Source organism: Grampus griseus (assembly GCF_964374135.1).
Source record: "Grampus griseus genome assembly, chromosome: 5".
NCBI classification, from domain to species: Eukaryota; Metazoa; Chordata; class Mammalia; order Artiodactyla; family Delphinidae; genus Grampus; species Grampus griseus.
This window is the reverse complement of record NC_138998.1, coordinates 71,003,948-71,021,655: the sequence shown is the minus strand read 5'-3', so window position 1 is coordinate 71,021,655 and position 17,708 is coordinate 71,003,948. Positions and strand designations below refer to the sequence as shown.

At 43.4% G+C, this 17,708-nt stretch overlaps 1 protein-coding gene across 1 annotated transcript in view; it reads left to right on the top strand.

Moving 5' to 3' along the window:
• Nucleotides 1-17,708, top strand: part of APOD (apolipoprotein D) — an 84,760-nt gene extending 67,052 nt beyond the window's left edge. Inside the window, exons 2-6 of the mRNA XM_082655689.1 lie at nt 1,301-1,475; nt 5,009-5,161; nt 9,143-9,264; nt 12,544-12,632; nt 14,311-17,708. Coding sequence (XP_082511815.1) covers nt 1,434-1,475; nt 5,009-5,161; nt 9,143-9,264; nt 12,544-12,632; nt 14,311-14,546 — 642 coding nt within the window. The 5' untranslated portion in view covers nt 1,301-1,433 and the 3' untranslated portion in view covers nt 14,547-17,708. The remainder of the gene's footprint in view (nt 1-1,300; nt 1,476-5,008; nt 5,162-9,142; nt 9,265-12,543; nt 12,633-14,310) is intronic.

The window sequence follows — 17,708 nt, the reverse complement described above, 5'->3', positions numbered from 1 at the left end:
TCAGAAAGAGAAAGACAAATACCATATGATATCACTTATATGTGGAATCTAAAATACCAATTTATCTACAAAACAGAAATAGACTCACAGACATAGAGAACAGACTTGTGGTTGCCAAGGAGGAGGGGAGGTGGGGGAGGGAAGGATTGGGAGTTCAGGATTAGCAGATGCAAACTATTATATACAGGATGGATAAACAAAAAGGTCCGGGGCTTCCCTGGTGGCGCAGTGGTTGAGAGTCCGCCTGCTGATGCTGGGGACGCGGGTTCGTGCCCCGGTCCGGGAGGATCGCACGTGCAGCGGAGCGGCCGGGCCCGTGAGCCATGGCCGCTGAGCCTGCGCGTCCGGAGCCTGTGCTCCGCAACGGGAGAGGCCACAACAGTGAGAGGCCCGCGTACCGGAAAAAAAAAAAGCCCTACTGTATAGCAGGGGAAACTATATTCAATATCCATGATAAACCATAATGGAAAAGAATATGAAAAACAATATATATTTTTATAACTGAGCCAATTTGCTGTACAGCAGAAATTAACACAACATTGTAAATCAACTATACTTCAATAAAATAAAATTAAAAAACCTTCTGCCTATCACAAAGGCACAGAATCCAACGCCTAAGAGTCTTTCCAAAGCTGTTCATTCCACAGAGAGAGACGAGGCCCAACCAAAAGTGCCCCTGGGCTTAAATCTGCTCCGCGTCCCCACTCCCACCCCAAGCAGAACGGGCTGCCTAGAATACGTAGCTGGGAGAGTCATCCCAGACTCAAGAGAGAGGAGCTGCAGAAGACACCTTTGGTGTTCTCAGCTTTTAGCCCCTACAGACCCAACTCTGGCGGGGACAAAAATGACAGTCTATCCTTCACAGTGGGGAGACTGAAGCTCAGAGAAGTGGGTGGCTTGCCCAGGATCACACAGAAAGCCAACCCTGTTTGCTAACCTTCTCTCTGTTGCCTGCGTCATGTTCCAGGCCAGGGACCACATGGGTGGAATTCAGGCTCCATTTTCAGGAAATGCAACTGTTGCTTTTTCATTTACACAAAAATGAAAAATAAATAACAGATGTTTGAACACATGTTGCAACTCATCTTACTGGAACTTAACAGTGCATTCTGACTGAGAAAGTTAAATTAGAAAATCCACACAGCAAAAAAGATGTTTTGAATGAAATGCACTTTGTCTTTCTCTCTCTCTCTCACACACACACACACAAACAATATCTCGTTTCTTCTTCAGGGAGCAGCTGTGAAGGAAACTGGGGGAGGGAGATGAACATAACATCCCATCTTTGTGTTTCATACAGAGCGAAGCTTTTAGGCCAGCCTTCCTGAACTGGAGGGGGTGTGGCATGCATTAAAATTAAACATCAATGACCTGAGAAGCTTATAAAATAGCTTGGGAGAAGCCAGTCACCAAGAGAAGGCATCTCGAATTGGATGATTTTGCATGTGGAAACTGCTTTCATCTTGATAAAAAAGGTATGTACTGTGGTATTAATTTTCATTTATGATAAATAATGCTTAAAATAGAGACAGTCTTGAGTTTTCATTGCCCCTTTTCAGCTAAAAATTGTAACTAACACAACTGAGGGCCTTTGGCCAGTTGCTTTGCAGACTTAGTCTCATTTTTCCATAAACAACCTTACAAAGAAGATACTGTTAGTGCCATTTTTCAGACGAGGAAACTGAAGTTCAGATATCCTAAGCAACAGGCCTAAGGTAAGACCACCAACAAATGCCAGAACTGGGGTGCCAACGCAGTGCTGACTCACCTCAAAGTCTTCTGCTGGCACTATGCACCCCCTTCTATACTATATGAGACGATGAGGAATTGTTCCATACACCAATACTGTGATAGATGAATTCTCAGGGGGTTGTTATCCACTGTGCATTACAGTACAATTGACTGAAAAGTGAATTGGAATGCACTATGAATAGAAAATGCATTTAATATTAATAGAATTAATTATTATTAAATTAAATTAAAGTAATAGAAAATACAAAAATATTTTCTTCAGAAGATATGTTTTCTTGTTAGATTCGATAGCGAAATGGTTTTTAAGACCCATTTACTTGTGGAAATGCATTTTTTTTTTGGTCATGTGAAATCTAAAAGCCTAGTCCTTAATATTCTGCAGCTCCTTGAGACCAGGCACCAGGTCCAGGCTAACATGCAGGTGTGTAGACGCTTAGGAAACCTGACCTAAGTTCTGGCTTCACCGCTTGTCAGGAAGTAACCTCACTGAGTACACAGAGAATTGTCAGCACAGGACACTTCCAGTTAGGGTGTTGTGAAGATTCAATGCACATATAAAATGCTGAAGCCAGGGCTCCTCCCCGGAGAAGCTCAGTGAGTGTGAGCAGTGGTCCACAGAGTCAATCCTGGCCCCGTGTGGATGCACCATAACTTTAGTAGAATTATTTTTTAATTATTTAATATTTAGTTAAAATAATATTTAAATTATATCTTTTTTTTAAGTATTTAAACTCTCCTCGTTAGGACAGTCTTCCCATTAGTATTAGGAAACAATGCAAAAATAAGTCATGCATACCCAAGTTCATAGATATATGTTAATAACATGATTTACCCTCAGAAGGTGCTCAATAAGCACTGGGTGAAGGAGAATGCAAGGGGTACTGCAAAAAAATGATGGATGTTATCGACTCTTCCTCTCACAAAAAGTTTTCATCATAGGAATAAAAGTACCGCAATAAAGAGGCATCTTTGGAAGGGTAGCAGGCAAGGGGAATTAGTTTTGCTCTGAAATCCTCCTACAGAGCTAAAGAATATGTTTCAGCCCACAATAGAACATTCTGTAACAAGATATTTGTCAGAGTAAGACGGCGAACTGACTTTTGGTGGGACTGTCACGTGGTGCCATGAGATTTATCAGGTACAGAGGTAGGTGTTTATTGAAGCCACCGAAGGTGAGCACAGAAGGAAGCATGGCTCAGGGGTGGGACAGAATGGAGAAGTGGAGATGGGGCCCGAGTCCCAGCGCTCTGCCCCTTCTGGGCCTCAACTTTCCCATCTGTACGCCTGAGGGGTGGGGTTGGATAAATGACCTCTAAGGTCCTGTCCTGTTTGGGGGAGGAGGTGCCTGTAGAATGTGTGGCCATCCTCTGGGCTTAGAATTCCTGGGCAAGGCACTGAGCTTGGAGCCTACTAGGGGCCCAAAGCAGAACTTCAGTGGTTCTAAGAACCTCTTGGAAAGAAATGCAAATTTGTGTGGATTTAGGCTGGATTTTGGCATCCATCATCCCCCAAAAGGTTAAAAGACAAGTGTTGTTTACCTGGTGGTAGGGGCTGACAGGAAGTGGAGTCTGCCCCACAGCAGACGTGCTCAAGGCAGGGACTCAGGGACCACCCTTCCTCCCCCCAACCTCACATCAGCTTTTACTCATTAGGTAACTGTTCTTTTGAAAAACGGGCAACAAAACTTCCAGAAGAAAAGCTATTGATTATTAAAGGTTATTTGGAGGTTTAGAGATTCATAAGAAAGTGGTTATAATTATTCCTGTTATGACACATCCTTTTAAATATTCAGATCTGAGAACATCTTGCTTGCATTGATTCAGAACTCTTCATCACAGGCAGAAAGGCAAAGCAAAGCATTGGAAATAGCTCCCGTGCAGCTACAGGCAAGGAGTCGCAAGGAGGAGAACAGACTGAGAGCAAGTCAGTGAAAGAAGCAGGGAGCAGCCCAGGCTCCTACCCTGTGAACAGCGCTGCAGCCCTCACCCCAGCCCACTGCCCCTCCTCAAAGAAGCTTCCACGCCCAAGGGTGCTGGGCTCAAATGCTTTTTGCACAATTACAAGTCAGCTACTGGTCCTTCTCTGGTTAAATGTACAGCATCTATGAAAAATACCCTCAACAGCATGTCAAAGGAAGGAAGGAAGGAAGGAAGGGAGGAAGGGAGGGAGGGAGGAAGAAAGAAAAAGAAATTCAGGAAACACAATATTTTGCTTCTGCTTTTCATAATAATAACTAGCATTTATTGAGCATTTTCTCTGTCAGACACTGCTCTAAATGCTCTCCTTATATTTTCTCATTTAATTCTCATGAAACTTCATGAGGTTGGTATGATTATTATTCCCACTTAATAGCCAAGGAAACTAAAGCATCCATTGGACACTATTATACTTAGTATGTGCAGAGCCAGAATTCATATCCAGTCAGGGTGACCCTGGAGTCCCCAGCACGCTGCTCCCTGTTAAAGTTCCCAGGCCTAGGGCTTCCCTGGTGGCGCAGCGGTTGAGAGTCCGCCTGCCGATGCAGGGGACACGGGTTCGTGCCCCGGTCCGGGAAGATCCCACATGCCGCGGAGCGGCTGGGCCTGTGCGTCTGGAGCCTGTGCTCCGCAACGGGAGAGGCCACAGCAGTGAGAGGCCCGCGTACCACCAAAAAAAAAAAAAAAAGTTCCCAGGCCTACTCTTGGGTTGGTAAACAGCCAAGCAGATGGGGGCAGGGTGGGGAAGTGGAGTCAGGGAGGCATTTCTTTGATGAATCTCACAGGGCACTAAATGTAGTGAATGGTTTGTTTTTGGTTTTTTCTCTCATGGTTCACTTGATGGCTTCACTCTACCCCTTTGCCTACCCATCCCCAACACACACACATTGTTTCTGTTCATACAATGAGTACCTACTGCACCTGGCACTGCGAGGTTCTGTGGGTGAGTCCAGGGAGAATCAAAAACGATGCCTGTCCTTGAAAAATGCATAATTAGGTGTGTAGGGTCAGGGGGAGCTGGGAAAATAAATCCAACAAACTCTAATACCAGGCAGAATGTGTTCTAATGGTAGCACAAAAGCTTCTAGAGAGACTCACAGGGGTGGAGGGCCTCACAGTGACACTGATGACTGAGGTGGTCCTGGGGGATGAGGGACTCAGATGGGCTGAGTGGGAGGCTGCTCACAGAGGGACCGGCCAGCCCAGAAATTTTCCTCTGGGGACTCTGTCCCCTCAGGAGACTCCGAGTGCCTCCAGCTGCTTTGTTCTCCCCACTCCAGGTCCACCTCCAGCCACCCAGCTCCAAGATGGTCCCAGCTCTGCTGCTGCTGCTTCCTGCCCTGGCTGGACTCTTAGGAGCAGCTGAGGGACAAGCTTTCCATCTCGGGAAATGCCCAAATCCTCCAGTGCAGGAGAACTTTGACGTGAATAAGGTGCGGTAAAAGGCTAACCTCCCGCTTGTTTTGCTGTCTCCTGTTTGCATAAGCATCCTACCAGGTTCGGTTTTATTTTTCTGCTTTAATGGCCACAGCAAGCCTTAGGGTAGGTACTTATCTTACTGGGAGCTCCCCCAAAGCAGACCCTGAGACAAGAACTGGGGAGCAGAGATGTTTTAGAAGATGATCCCAGGAAGCCTGAGTGGGCATGCGGGGAAACAGACAGAGAAGGCAGGAAAGCAGTAAAGCGTGAGTTCATGAGCAGGTTACTCTGTGAACAATGGGGTTCAATCCTGCTGGGGATCCTCTGAGGAAATATGTAGAATGTGCCTCAGGTTGTCCCACAGACGGATGTAGGTGGGCAGTGGGAGCTCCCATGGCACTGGCCAAGCCTGTGGCAGAGAAGGAGACCCAGGGGCTCCAGGTGGGAAGCTGGCAGTGTGTATGGGAAGCCCACTGTGATGGAGGTGAGCCCAGAGGTGGGCTGAAAGGACATGGGACAGGGCATTGACAGCAGCTGCTGCAGAAGTATTATCCTCACTCTACAGCTGAAGAAGCTGAACGTCAGAGAGCTTGCAACCCACTCAGTTCACACAGCCAGTAAATGCAGAGTAGGATTCGAAACTAGCCAGGAGTGCAGGACCCCCGCAGGTTACGCAAACAGAGCCCAGGAGAGGACAGCACTCCCCCAAGGGGCTTTCTTGTTACCTGCACTAAAAAGATATTGATAGACTCAACTCCCCATTTATGGTAAGGATTGTCTTTTCACCTTATTGATGTGTCTTTTGAGCACAAAACTTTTTAATATTAATGATGTCCAATTTACCTATTTTTTCTTTTGTTGCTTGTGCTTTTTGGTGGCCTATCTAAAAAAATTTGCCTAGTCTAAGGTTATAAAGATTTACTCCTATATTTTCTTCTAAGTGATTTACAGTTGTAGTTCTTACATTTAAGTCTTTGATTCATTTTAAGTTAAATTTTGTATATCATGTGATATAGGAGTCAAACTTCTTTCTTTGGCATGAGGATATCCAGTTGTTCCAGGATGGTTTGTTAAGAAGACTATTCTTCACCATTGAATAGTCTTGACACCCTTGTTGAAAATCAGTTGACCATATGTGTAAGAGTTGATTTTTGGACCCTCAATTCTATTCTATTGATCTATATATATCTATCCTTATACCAGCACAGTATAGTCTTGATGACTGTAGCTTTGTAGTAAGTTTTGACGTCAGAATATATGAGTTCTTCAACTTTGTTCTTCTGGCTATTCTGGGCCCTTTGTATTTCCGTATAAATTTTAGGCTCATTTTGTCAATTTCTGCAAAGAAGCAAGTTGGAATTTTGATAGAGACTGTATTAAATCTGTTGGTCCATTTGGAGAGTATTGCCATCTTAACAATTTTAAGTCTTCCTATCCATGAACATAGGATGTCTTTCCATTTACTTAGGTCTCCTTTAATTTACTTCAACAATGTTTTGTAGTTTTCAGAGTATGTTTTATTCTTCTTTGGTTACATTTTTTCATAAGAATTTGATTCTTTTGATGCTACTATAAATGGAATTTTCTTAAATTAATTTGCAGATTGGTCATTGTAAGAATAGAAATACATTTTATTTCTATATATTAATTCTTGTATCTTTAACCTTGCTGAATTCATTTGTTAGTTCTAATAATTGTGTGTGTGTGTGTGTGTGTATTCCTTAGGATTTTCTATATATAAAACCCTGTCATCTGGAAATGGAGATAGTTTTACTTCTTCCTTTTCATAATTATCTTTAAACATTGCATTCTCCTCATAGAGATAGAGAAACGGAGACCCCCAAAGACAAAAAGACCTTCACAAAAATATTATGAGATCATGAGGGAACATGACATGAAAAGCAATCTTCCACCTCTGAGTTTCTTCCTTTCTGGAAAATCATGTATCCTCGTTTTTAATTATGGAGCATTAAAGTCACCTTAACAATAATAGAACTATTTTAAATGCATTGTATATAATGGAGATTTTCTGAGAATGCCTATGAAACCAGCTGACCTTTAAACTTATTCTTCGGTGCTTTAAATGCCTGTTAAGTTCAGTGACTTTAATTGAAAGATGTCCTTTAACAAATGAGTGGAAAATTTATGCCCTAAATGTGGGTAGATATTTTAGCAGAGAGCCAGGTGACCGAAGCAATACTGCTACCTATTTGCAGTATGCTCTCATTTCAAATTCTGACTTTTTTGAAGGTGACTGCATCTCCTTGATTTTGTTTTGTTGAGTAATACATTTTTAAATTTCTAAAATAATTTCAATCAATATTTTGACTAGGTAAATATATTCACATGGTTCAAAATTCTAAAGATGCAAAAGGACATACATCCTTTCCACCCCTATATCCCAGCCTGTTTTCCTCCCCAGTAGCAACCAGTAAAAACAGCTTATGGTGTATCTTTTGGGAGATAATATGTACATATATAAAAAAGCACATACATAACTGCAGTAGGAAGAATGATGTCCATGCCATATTCCCCAGAATCTGCAAATTGTTTCTTTACATGGAAAAGGGGATTTTGAAGATGTGATTAAAGTAATGGAGCTTGAGATGGCAAGAGTATACTGCATTATCAGGTGGGTCCAATCTAATCATTAGAAGCAAAGAACCTTACCCAGCTGTGGTCAGAGAGATGTGATGATGGAAGAAGAGTGAAAGAGATGCAGTGTGAGAGGGATTTGACCTGCTTTTGCTGCCTCTGAACATGGAAGAAGGGATTCACAAACCAAGGAATGCAAACGGCCTCTAGAACCTGGAAAGGCCAAGAAGACAGATTCTCCGCTAGAGCCTCTGGAAAGGAATATAGCACTGCCAGCACTTTGATTTTAACCCAGTGAGACCCGTGTCAGACTTCTGATGTACAAAACTATGAGACCATAAATTTGTGGTGTTTTAAATTTGTGTTAATTTGTTACAGCAGCAATAGAGAACTGATATAATAACCTTTTCCCCCATTTTTACATAAAAGTTAGTTGAATATATACACTATTTTGCACCTGGCTCTTTTTCCATTAAATGTATCTTGGAGATAATTACATATAGCTCTTTTAAAAGAGGGTGTATAACATTCCATTGTATGGATGTACCATCATTTATTTACCCAGTTCCCTACTAATGCTCACTTAGGCCATTTCCTGTCTTTTATTATTACAAATAGGACTGCAATGAATAACCTTATGCATACATCGTTTCTTAATTTCAGGAAGATACCTTCTCAGAGGTGAAATTGTTGGGCCAGAGTATATGTAGTTTTAGTTTTGCTAGATATTGCCAAGTTGCCCTCATGAAGGCTGTAGATTAGAGCAGTCTCTATGCCCAGCAATGTATGGAGGCAGGAGTGTGCCTCTCTCCCCTCACCCTCACCCGTGCAGTTGCTCACTCCCTTTAAAGATGACTCTGTGCACCAAAATTATGGACAGAGAGCAAGCCCTCAGGGGAGGAATGATACAGGTCTTCTAAATCTTGACCACCTTCCAAAAGCCTTTGTGACCAACTCCCTGTGTGGGGTTATATGAGGAGAATTTAACCAACTCTGGAGACCCAGCTCCCCACAGTAAACACATCTGACTTTGCACACAATTCAAAGACGTCTTGGAGAATCATAAAATATTTGAGCTGGCACCTTACATCATCTAAACCAACCCCTTCCTTTTACGGAGTTTAGAATTTCAGATAGGTTTTGACTGAAGGGGACACTGAAAGCATAGCTAAATAAAAAGCACTTTAGGAATGGACTGTGGCATTCAACCAATGCCCACACATCCGATTCACTTATTACCATTTGAGTCAATATCTTGCTCAGTGGCTGCTGGGAACAATGCAGCCCATTTTGCCTGGTTACCCCAGGAAAGGGCTCTGCTCTGAAAGACAACAATGGGGAAGAGTTTGCAGGTCCCCAGAGAGCCACAGGGTTTGCTGTGCTTGTCGTTGTCTCTGCAGTATCTTGGAAGATGGTATGAAATTGAGAAGATCCCAGTGAGCTTTGAGAAGGGAAGTTGCATCCAAGCCAACTACTCGCTAATGGAAAACGGAAACATCAAAGTGATAAACAAGGAGCTGAGGTGAGAGGCTGTGCTTTCAAAGGCAACGCACGTCCGGGAGGGAGCCCTGCAGAGACTGTCCTGGGGTGGCTGGTGTCCTTGCCGTCTAGTGTGGGGAGGATGCAGACATTGCTGGGTCTGGGCTGCCTGCTCAGGACAGGTCCTGAGAGGAAAGCTTTTGGCAGGCAGGATGGTAGGGACTAGAAGTCACTCATTCATTTCCATGACCACTTGCTGAGCACCTTATTGTGTCCCACACCCTGTGAGAGGTCCTAGGGACTCAATGGTAACACAAACTGCAAGGTTCCTGCTCTCATTGCAAAACAGACCCTCTGGTAGCAAAGGACAGCAAAGGACCCTCTTGCCTGACCTCCAAACCAAGAGAGAAGCACTTTCTATATCGTCTGCTGATTGAGGGCATCCAGCATAGCTTGAATCCTTCCAGAAACTGGGAGCTCAACATCTTCCATGACAATTTATCCCATCTCCAGACAGCTTTAACTCTTAGAAAACTCCTTTTCTTATTAAGCAAGAATCAGATACATAGTCACACTCTAGGTTGTGTGAACAGGAGAACCTCCAGAAAGATATTTTTCTATTACTTCTAACAGACTGATATTTGATCCCAAAATTCATACTTTAGAAAGCAAATATAAACTTAAAAAGAAACCTAGGAAGAACTCCTACCTACCTGCCATCAACAAAGATAAGAGTAACAATAAACAATGGTAACTAATATTAATTAAGCATTTCCTATATGCAAGGCACTGTTCTGTATGTGTATGTATATATACATGTGTGTACATATACATCTATTTATGTATGTACACGTAAATGAGCATAGATATTCATTTAATCCCCGTAGCAACCTGAGGTTGGTACTATTATTAACCCTCTTTTTATGGATGAGGAAAATGAGGTACAGAGAGGTAAAGTAATTTGCCCAAGGGTCACACAGCTTATAAGCAATGAAGTTGAGATTCAACACCAGGGAGAAGTGAAATGGGGAAGAGACCAGAAGATATATGAAAGAGGCGGGGCATGGATGGTTGCCATTCCTGTTTCCTAAGTTGTCTAAGAACTGTGTTCAACTGCAAGAAAACAACTACCACCCAGCCTGGAAGTTACTCGGGCTCAGAGAGGCTTTGCATGGCCATCCTATTACCCATTAAGCTTCCTGTGAGCCACAGTACAGTGGGCTGACTCTCTGACCCCGCATAAACCAAAGAAATAAAGTAAGAATCTTGAGCAACTCTAAAGAAAAATCCCACTCATTTCAGAGCCCAGTAAGGGCTACAGGAATTGAGATGCAGAGCCCCAGAAGGTCTCACAGGAATTTTATAGGTCCCAAAGTAACAATGACTTTATTTGAAATATTTTGTCCCATTCTAAGGTCAAGAGTCAATGACACAGATCCCAAAACCCATCAGATGCCCCCAGCTCTCCTTCTGAGTTGGCCAGGAATCCTCTTTAACTGTACCCAGAGTATTAGGTCACTCTGCCTCTAGGGTCACTTCTACTTAAGAGCAAAGGCATATGGAGAAAGGTTTGTTAGTCAGGAAAATGATATAGATTCTGCAGAACAAGCAGGGGGCACGGCAGGGAGCCTGAGCAAAATACCCTTAGCCAGTGTCAGAATGCTGGGGCCAAAGCAGCTGGCTCAGGGCTGGGAGCTGAAGGGGTTAGGTGCCCAGTTTCAAATCCTGGTTCTACCACTTACTAATGATGTGATCTTAGGTTAGTTATGGTAATTTTCTAGGCCTCAGTTTCCTCCTCTGTAAATTGACAATAATCATAGTACGTCTGTCCATAAGGCTGTGTGAACATTAAATAGGGTAACACGTGTAAAGCACTTAGAACAGTGTTTAGCATGTGGTAATCATTTAATATTACCTATTATTGCTAATATGTTGCTACCCTTGAAAATACAAATGCATTTTTCCTATGAACAAATTGTGAGTTTATGATCAGAGACTGGTATTTTGAAAACTGTCCTGGAGCAAAACATAAATGACGGTGAAAAGGGGGAAAGTCTGTTGGGAAGAGACTGGTTTGTTGCTAAGCAACTGCATGCAGATAGAAATGGACCGTCTTCCGTCTTACAGGTTGACTCCCAGGTGAGAGCGGGGCACGGTCTCCAGCCCTACTCAGTGATAAACAGACTATGCAATCCAGGAGCATCAGAGAACATTTCCCACCCCCAACCCCCTTACCTGCTGCTTATTGTCTGGTTTCTAGGATATCCATCCCCACTAACCATAGCCTACTGACTTTCTAATACATGCCATTGCTCCAATTTTAGTTTGTCTGCCCCTCTGAGAACTGATGAACAGGAAACTCCTCTGTTGGCCTGCTAGGAAGAGCACCCTCCTTCACGGCCTCAGTCCCTAGGTCTTTCCCTTAGATCCAGGGGGTCATTGGAAGTTATCCAGAAATGGGGCCAGCTCCCTTCAAAAGAGTGAAAGTATTTCATCCATCCAAGCAAAAGGACCATCGCTTTTAAGACACCACCATTTTATATACCACTAAAAAAGAAATGACACTAACAATTGTAAGGTGGCATTAATTGTAAGATGCACATTTCTTCACACCTAATGTCTCTGAGATCTGGATGCCTGGTAGAATCCCTGAAGTGAGGTAAATGTTTCCTCACTGCCTGCTTTGACCTGGCCTACGTCAGAATCTCCCACACTCGATCAGAAGCTTGCTGAACTGGATGGGGCCTCAGAGCTATGAACCCAGGCATATGAACCCCTTTATGGGACAAATGATGCCACGTGATATCACTGAGGCCCAAAGAGGGGGAAACTTGGCAGATCTCCAGATTCCACGTTTTACATGATTTTCAGTAATCCAGTCAGTCCTTATTTTTTCCTTTCTCATTTTTAAAGAAGCAAATCTTTGTTCTGTGTTGGGTTGTTTTATTTGCTTGTTTTTCCCTTCCCTTTTCCTCCCTCTTGGTTTGGAGCCCAGGAGCAGCAAATGGCCTTGCAGGCTACTACATACACTCCAAAAAACAGTGTTGAAATACCAGGGCCTCACATGTTATCCAGTCCTGGGGCATTGCAATTGTTGATTCTTATCACCCAAAAGCTGTCTTCCTCTGCTCTGTCTCAGAGACAGCAAGAAAGCAAAGGGGAGGGATTAGGGAATTAGGACCCAACCTGTTTTCAAGAACCTCCTACCCAGAAATTGCAGTGTTGGCCATCATGATTGTTGGTGTCACAAATCTTGCTTTTCCTTGATTTGGGGCTTTTCATGAGTTCAGGTTTTTTGGTTTTTGTTTTTAACTCATTGCAGAGCTGATGGAACTGTGAATCAAATTGAAGGCGAAGCCACCCAGGAGAACATCACGGAGCCCGCCAAGTTGGCAGTTAAGTTTTTCTGGTGTAAGTATACACTTCTCGCAGGAGGTGTCAGGGACAGGAGATATGCAAACGGAAGACTAGAGCCCTGGGTCCGAGCACTCCCATCACATCTGAGTGTCACCCATATTGATTCAATGCATAATTATTCGTTGAGCACCTCCTACCTGCCATGCGCTGGGCTAGGCCCTGGAGATGCAAAGATGAGCAAGACAGAGCTGGCCCTCGTCCCTGAGAAGCTTACATGTCAGTGTGGTTTACTATAAAACTACAGTAAGTGTGTCAATAGAGGAAGCACAGATTGGAGGCCACTGGGCATGAGCCGTAGGAGACCCAAGCCAGTCTTGTTTCCCAGAGGAAACTAATAACTGAAAAATTAGTAGTTATTAGCAGAACAACTAACATGTGAGAAATCTTGGAGGTAAGCGATGATAAGAGTGAAGGTAAGTTGGAGTCCTGGCTCTGTCTGCCATTTTCTAGCCAAATTGTTGGAGTTTCATTTGGGTCCACCTTCCCCTTAACTTTAACAAGCTGGGCAGTGAATTTTCCTTGGTGTTTGGAAGTGGAGTTACTGAATAATATCCTCTGAACTGAAAAGGAACTTTGAGACTGGAAACAAAGCAGACAACTCCATAAAGAACTCTTGTGGGTAGAATCAGGTGGACGACCCTCAGAGGCATTCACAGCTGCACTGCATTCTGCCAAAAGGGGTACAGGGGCACTTAAAGGAGCCAAAGCTAAAAATAGAATGACTACTAAAGAGAAGTATGTCCACATTGACAGGAACTGAGGGGTTTTCCTCCCTGCACTCTCACCCCAGGGGTCTCGTGACCATTAACCACCTGTGTCAGCAAAAGGCATTCGTCCAGTTTTCATGTCAGATGAAGTTTATAGGGAACTAATCTGGCTTGGGTGTATTCCTTGTGAGTAAGCTAAAGCTCAGACTCACAAAAAAAGGGAGAGGGTAGGACCGCAGGCCTAAGGTGGAGCTGACAAAATGGAGCTTGGCTGTGGAGGTCACGTTCACAGAGGAAGTTTCTGGATTCAGATGGGGAAAGTAAATCCTCCTTCTCTCTTAAGGACCATTTCAATGTTGAGCTTTCAACACTATACAGATGTCAATCAGTGAATCATAACCTGTGACCACCTGATTTACCGTATTCTTAAGAGTGGTGGGATTTTCAAAGTTCGCACAAGAAGAAAAACAAGCAGACCAACATTAGCCCCTACCTCCTTCCGTAGGTGGGTTCTAGAGGAAGTGGTACAAACTTGGAAAGCCTGGGGCCCCTGACCTTACATTCTTGACTCCGTTTAGCTAAGTGGTGGTTCCATACGCACTAGAGCCGCCTGTTGGTCCAGGGGGTACAGCCAAACCTCCCAGGTATTATGGACTTCCAGGTACCAACCTGCAATCAGGGAAGAGGGGGGATCCAGAATTATGACTCTGAACTCTGGCTGCACACTGGAATCACTGGGGAGCTTTCAAAAGTACCAATAGCCTCCAGTTCAGAATTGGGGAGTCAGGGTGAGGGGAGGCGGGCCTGGTGTTTTTCAAAGTTCCCGTAGGATTCCCACGTGAAGTCACAATTAAGAACCACTGATGTAGAAGAATTAGAACCCCAGAGCCTGGTTTCCAGGGTCCTAGAGGTGAAGGTTTCTCTTCACCTGGTCCCTCCTAATACTGTCTTTCTCTGGTTTTCAGTCATGCCATCAGCTCCATACTGGGTCCTGGCCACCGACTATGAGAACTACGCCCTCGTGTACTCCTGTACCACAATCATCTGGCTTTTTCACATGGATCATGTTTGGATCTTGGGAAGAAACCCTTATCTCCCTCCAGAAACAGTGACCTATCTCAAAGATATCCTGACCTCTAATGACATTGACATTGAGAAAATAGCTGTCACAGATCAGGTGAACTGCCCCGAGTTCCTATAACCAGGCTCTAAAGGGAGGCTGCACTCACTCCATGTTCCTTCCTTTGCTTTGCTTTTCCCCTACACCACCCCTCATAAAGACAAACCAAACCACCACAGCAAACTATTACAAATACCAGAAGGGAAATGTGACAGCAGAAGCTAGTGGAGAGGAACTCAAGGCAAGTTGGCCCAAACACTTAGCCATGCACCATCCTGTTACCTTGCAAGCCTGATAATAAACTTGCTGCTGACCTGCTGTGCTCACAGTAGACTACAAATTGGACTAATTACTGGGAGTTTTTAATTCTAAGCTTATGTTTGGAAATCCTTAAGCAGTTATGTTGAAAAAAAAAAAAGAAGCACTGAACAATTTAAAGGTAACAATCTTGTTTCTAGAAAGGGAAAGCTGATGGCAAAGGCACATACCAGGTGACCTGAATCCAGGTGGCCCCATCCTGCAGTAGGCAGTCCATAACGGGGAATCATTTGGAGTTTTTGAGTCTCTGACAGGCAGTTTCCTGGACGCATTTACTTTCTTATCAGGAGGTCTTCAGAGTCAGGTGAAGAATGGGACCATCTTGGGTCTGTGCAAGGAAGAAGAGAATCTATGAGGGTGAAGCTATGGGAATTTTTTTAAGAAAATAATTTTTGGGTCTTTTATTCAACTGATATTTACTGGGACCCAACTGCATTCCAGGCATTGAAAAATACAGAATCTGTCTCCTCCCACAGCATCTCACAGACTAGGGAGGGAGATTGACAAGTAAAGACACAATTTTAATCCAAACTGAGGGGTCCATAGGCAGAGGCATGTGGAGGGAGCCATGGGAGCTCTGAGAAGGTCTCAACCCCTGCCAGGCATAGGTACCCACAAGGTTATACAGTCACATCTCAGAGTGTCCCAGCTTCAAGGAGTCAGGAACCACCAGGAGTTTGTTGTTGTTTTTTACATTTTACTATTAAAATCAGAACAATCTCAAAATCATCACCCTGCGATTACTCTTAGGTCACATAACATTTGTAATCCACTAATGTTTTGGGAAATGAATAGAAGATGAAGCCATTTGATTAGCTTTTTGCGTTTTCAGCATGAGTATAAAATATTTCCTTGAGCACTTGAGACGCTTCACTGCTTTATATTAAAGGTTATAAAATTTCCAAGACACTTAATATGTATAATTTTCATTTTACTAAATAAATATGACCTCAAAATGTAGCTTGCTATTTGCAATTCCTAAAGGCCGAAAACCACTGGACAAAAAGGCGGTGATGGAGAGGTAGGTATTGAAGAAGAGCCTCTTCCCACAAGCTCGGCCTGCTGTTGCATGTGTGCTTTATCACACTGCCCACCCCACCAGAGGGTACCTGGCTCCTCTTCTAACATACAGTTCTTCCCAAGAGTGTTAAGCTGCTTACCTCGCTCTTAACTCATGGTACAAGACAAGCTATGATTGTGTTCCTCTTAACAGCTGTCTGGTAGCATCTAAAACAATGAACATGGCTACATTTTGCACCTTTACAGTGTAGGTATCAGGGGTGATTGAACCTCAGAAAATGGGGGGGATTCAGAGGATAGCATGGGGGCACCACGTATCTAGAGGAAACATGGGGAAAAACAACAAAAAATCCAGAAGGGAGAGCAAGAGAAGGGAAATGGGAAGCAAACAGCAAATAGAGAGAGTAGTAAATCCCCCTGTGCCTATGTACCCATCGTCAGCTCCAACAGTCATCAGCATCTCACCAATCTTGCTTCAGCTATCTCCCACCCACCCCCATTTTTTTTCATAGAGCGTTTTGAAGCAAATCCTAAAGAGCACATCCTATTATTTTGCCTGTTAGCTACCTAAGGATAAATCTCTAGCAGGTACAGACATTTCTTAAACAACAACAAAAAATACAATGTTACGTTTTATATCCTGCAAGTGCTCAGAGAATATAATTTAATCTATGTAATTTAAAGATTATTTTATATTATCCAGATGAAAGGGAAGATATATGTACAAAAATGTTCATCATACTTTTACTCGTAGCAGCCCCCAAACTAAAAGGAGCTAAACTAAAACGGACGAATGAGATCATGAATTATGGAACATCCACTTGTTGTAATGTGGTGTACTCATTAAAATTCATAGTTATGAAGACGACAAGGCCACATGGGAGCTGTGCCTGCCCTCCCACACTTACCACCTGTGTGTGTGTAGGGGGGGTGGAAAAAGGTGGAGGAGGGGAGGAAGAGGAGGGGTCCCGCATGTGGCCTTGCTGCCTGCAGAGATAGAGTCTGGAACATGTGCTCTGCTTACCCAGCCACATCCGATAAGACCAAGGTGTGTCCACCAGTGCTAATGACAGCCAATCCACAGGCTGAACAGAAACCTCTGATTTTTGTGGCCTACCTGGATGAAAAAGATAAATTAGGCCAGTCTAATCAGAATCTGACTTTAAGAGATCTAGAGAAAGGATAATTGAAAACTCTGTAAGTCATAATCATAAGGTCGTGTAGTTTGGGGTGGCCATTTTTGGTGATGCACAACTGAAGTTATGAGAGTGCAGAACAGAAGTGCAAAGATAAGCCCAGACCCCACCCAAGGTCCCACCAGCAGCTTCAGTAGCTGACTGCTGTCTGTGTCCTAGCTCCAGTTCCTGTGGAGCTTAGCTGTCTTAGGTTCCTGAGTTTGGATTTCTTTAAGATTAGGCTCACACACACACCTACACACACACACAGACACACACACACACACACACCTTTTTCTTGAGGTAATTTGACTTGCCTGAGTGAATGTTCCTTGCAACCTCAAATAGCCCTAAGACAAAAGTGTTCACTTTTTGAGTGAAAAAAAGAAGGCAGCATTGTACCTAAGTTGTACTTGTAGTTACATAAAATGATGGCATAAAATCAAGGACTAAAAGTGAACAGAGAAATGAAAGCAACTGATATGTTAGAATGGTGGCATTACTGAATGATTTATTTTCCTTTTTTATTTTTGCTGTTGGTGTTTGTCGTGTAGGCCCTAAAACTTTAGACCCTAAAACTTCCTCCTAGTTCAGCCTGGCCCTCTAGCAAGTCGAGTGTCAAACCCCAAAGAAACAGGCTTCTTCCAATAATTACCTCAGTTATGTGAGTAGTATGTGTTTAATCCCTATGGAAAAATGTATACCTCCAAATAATGTATAGTATGAAAAA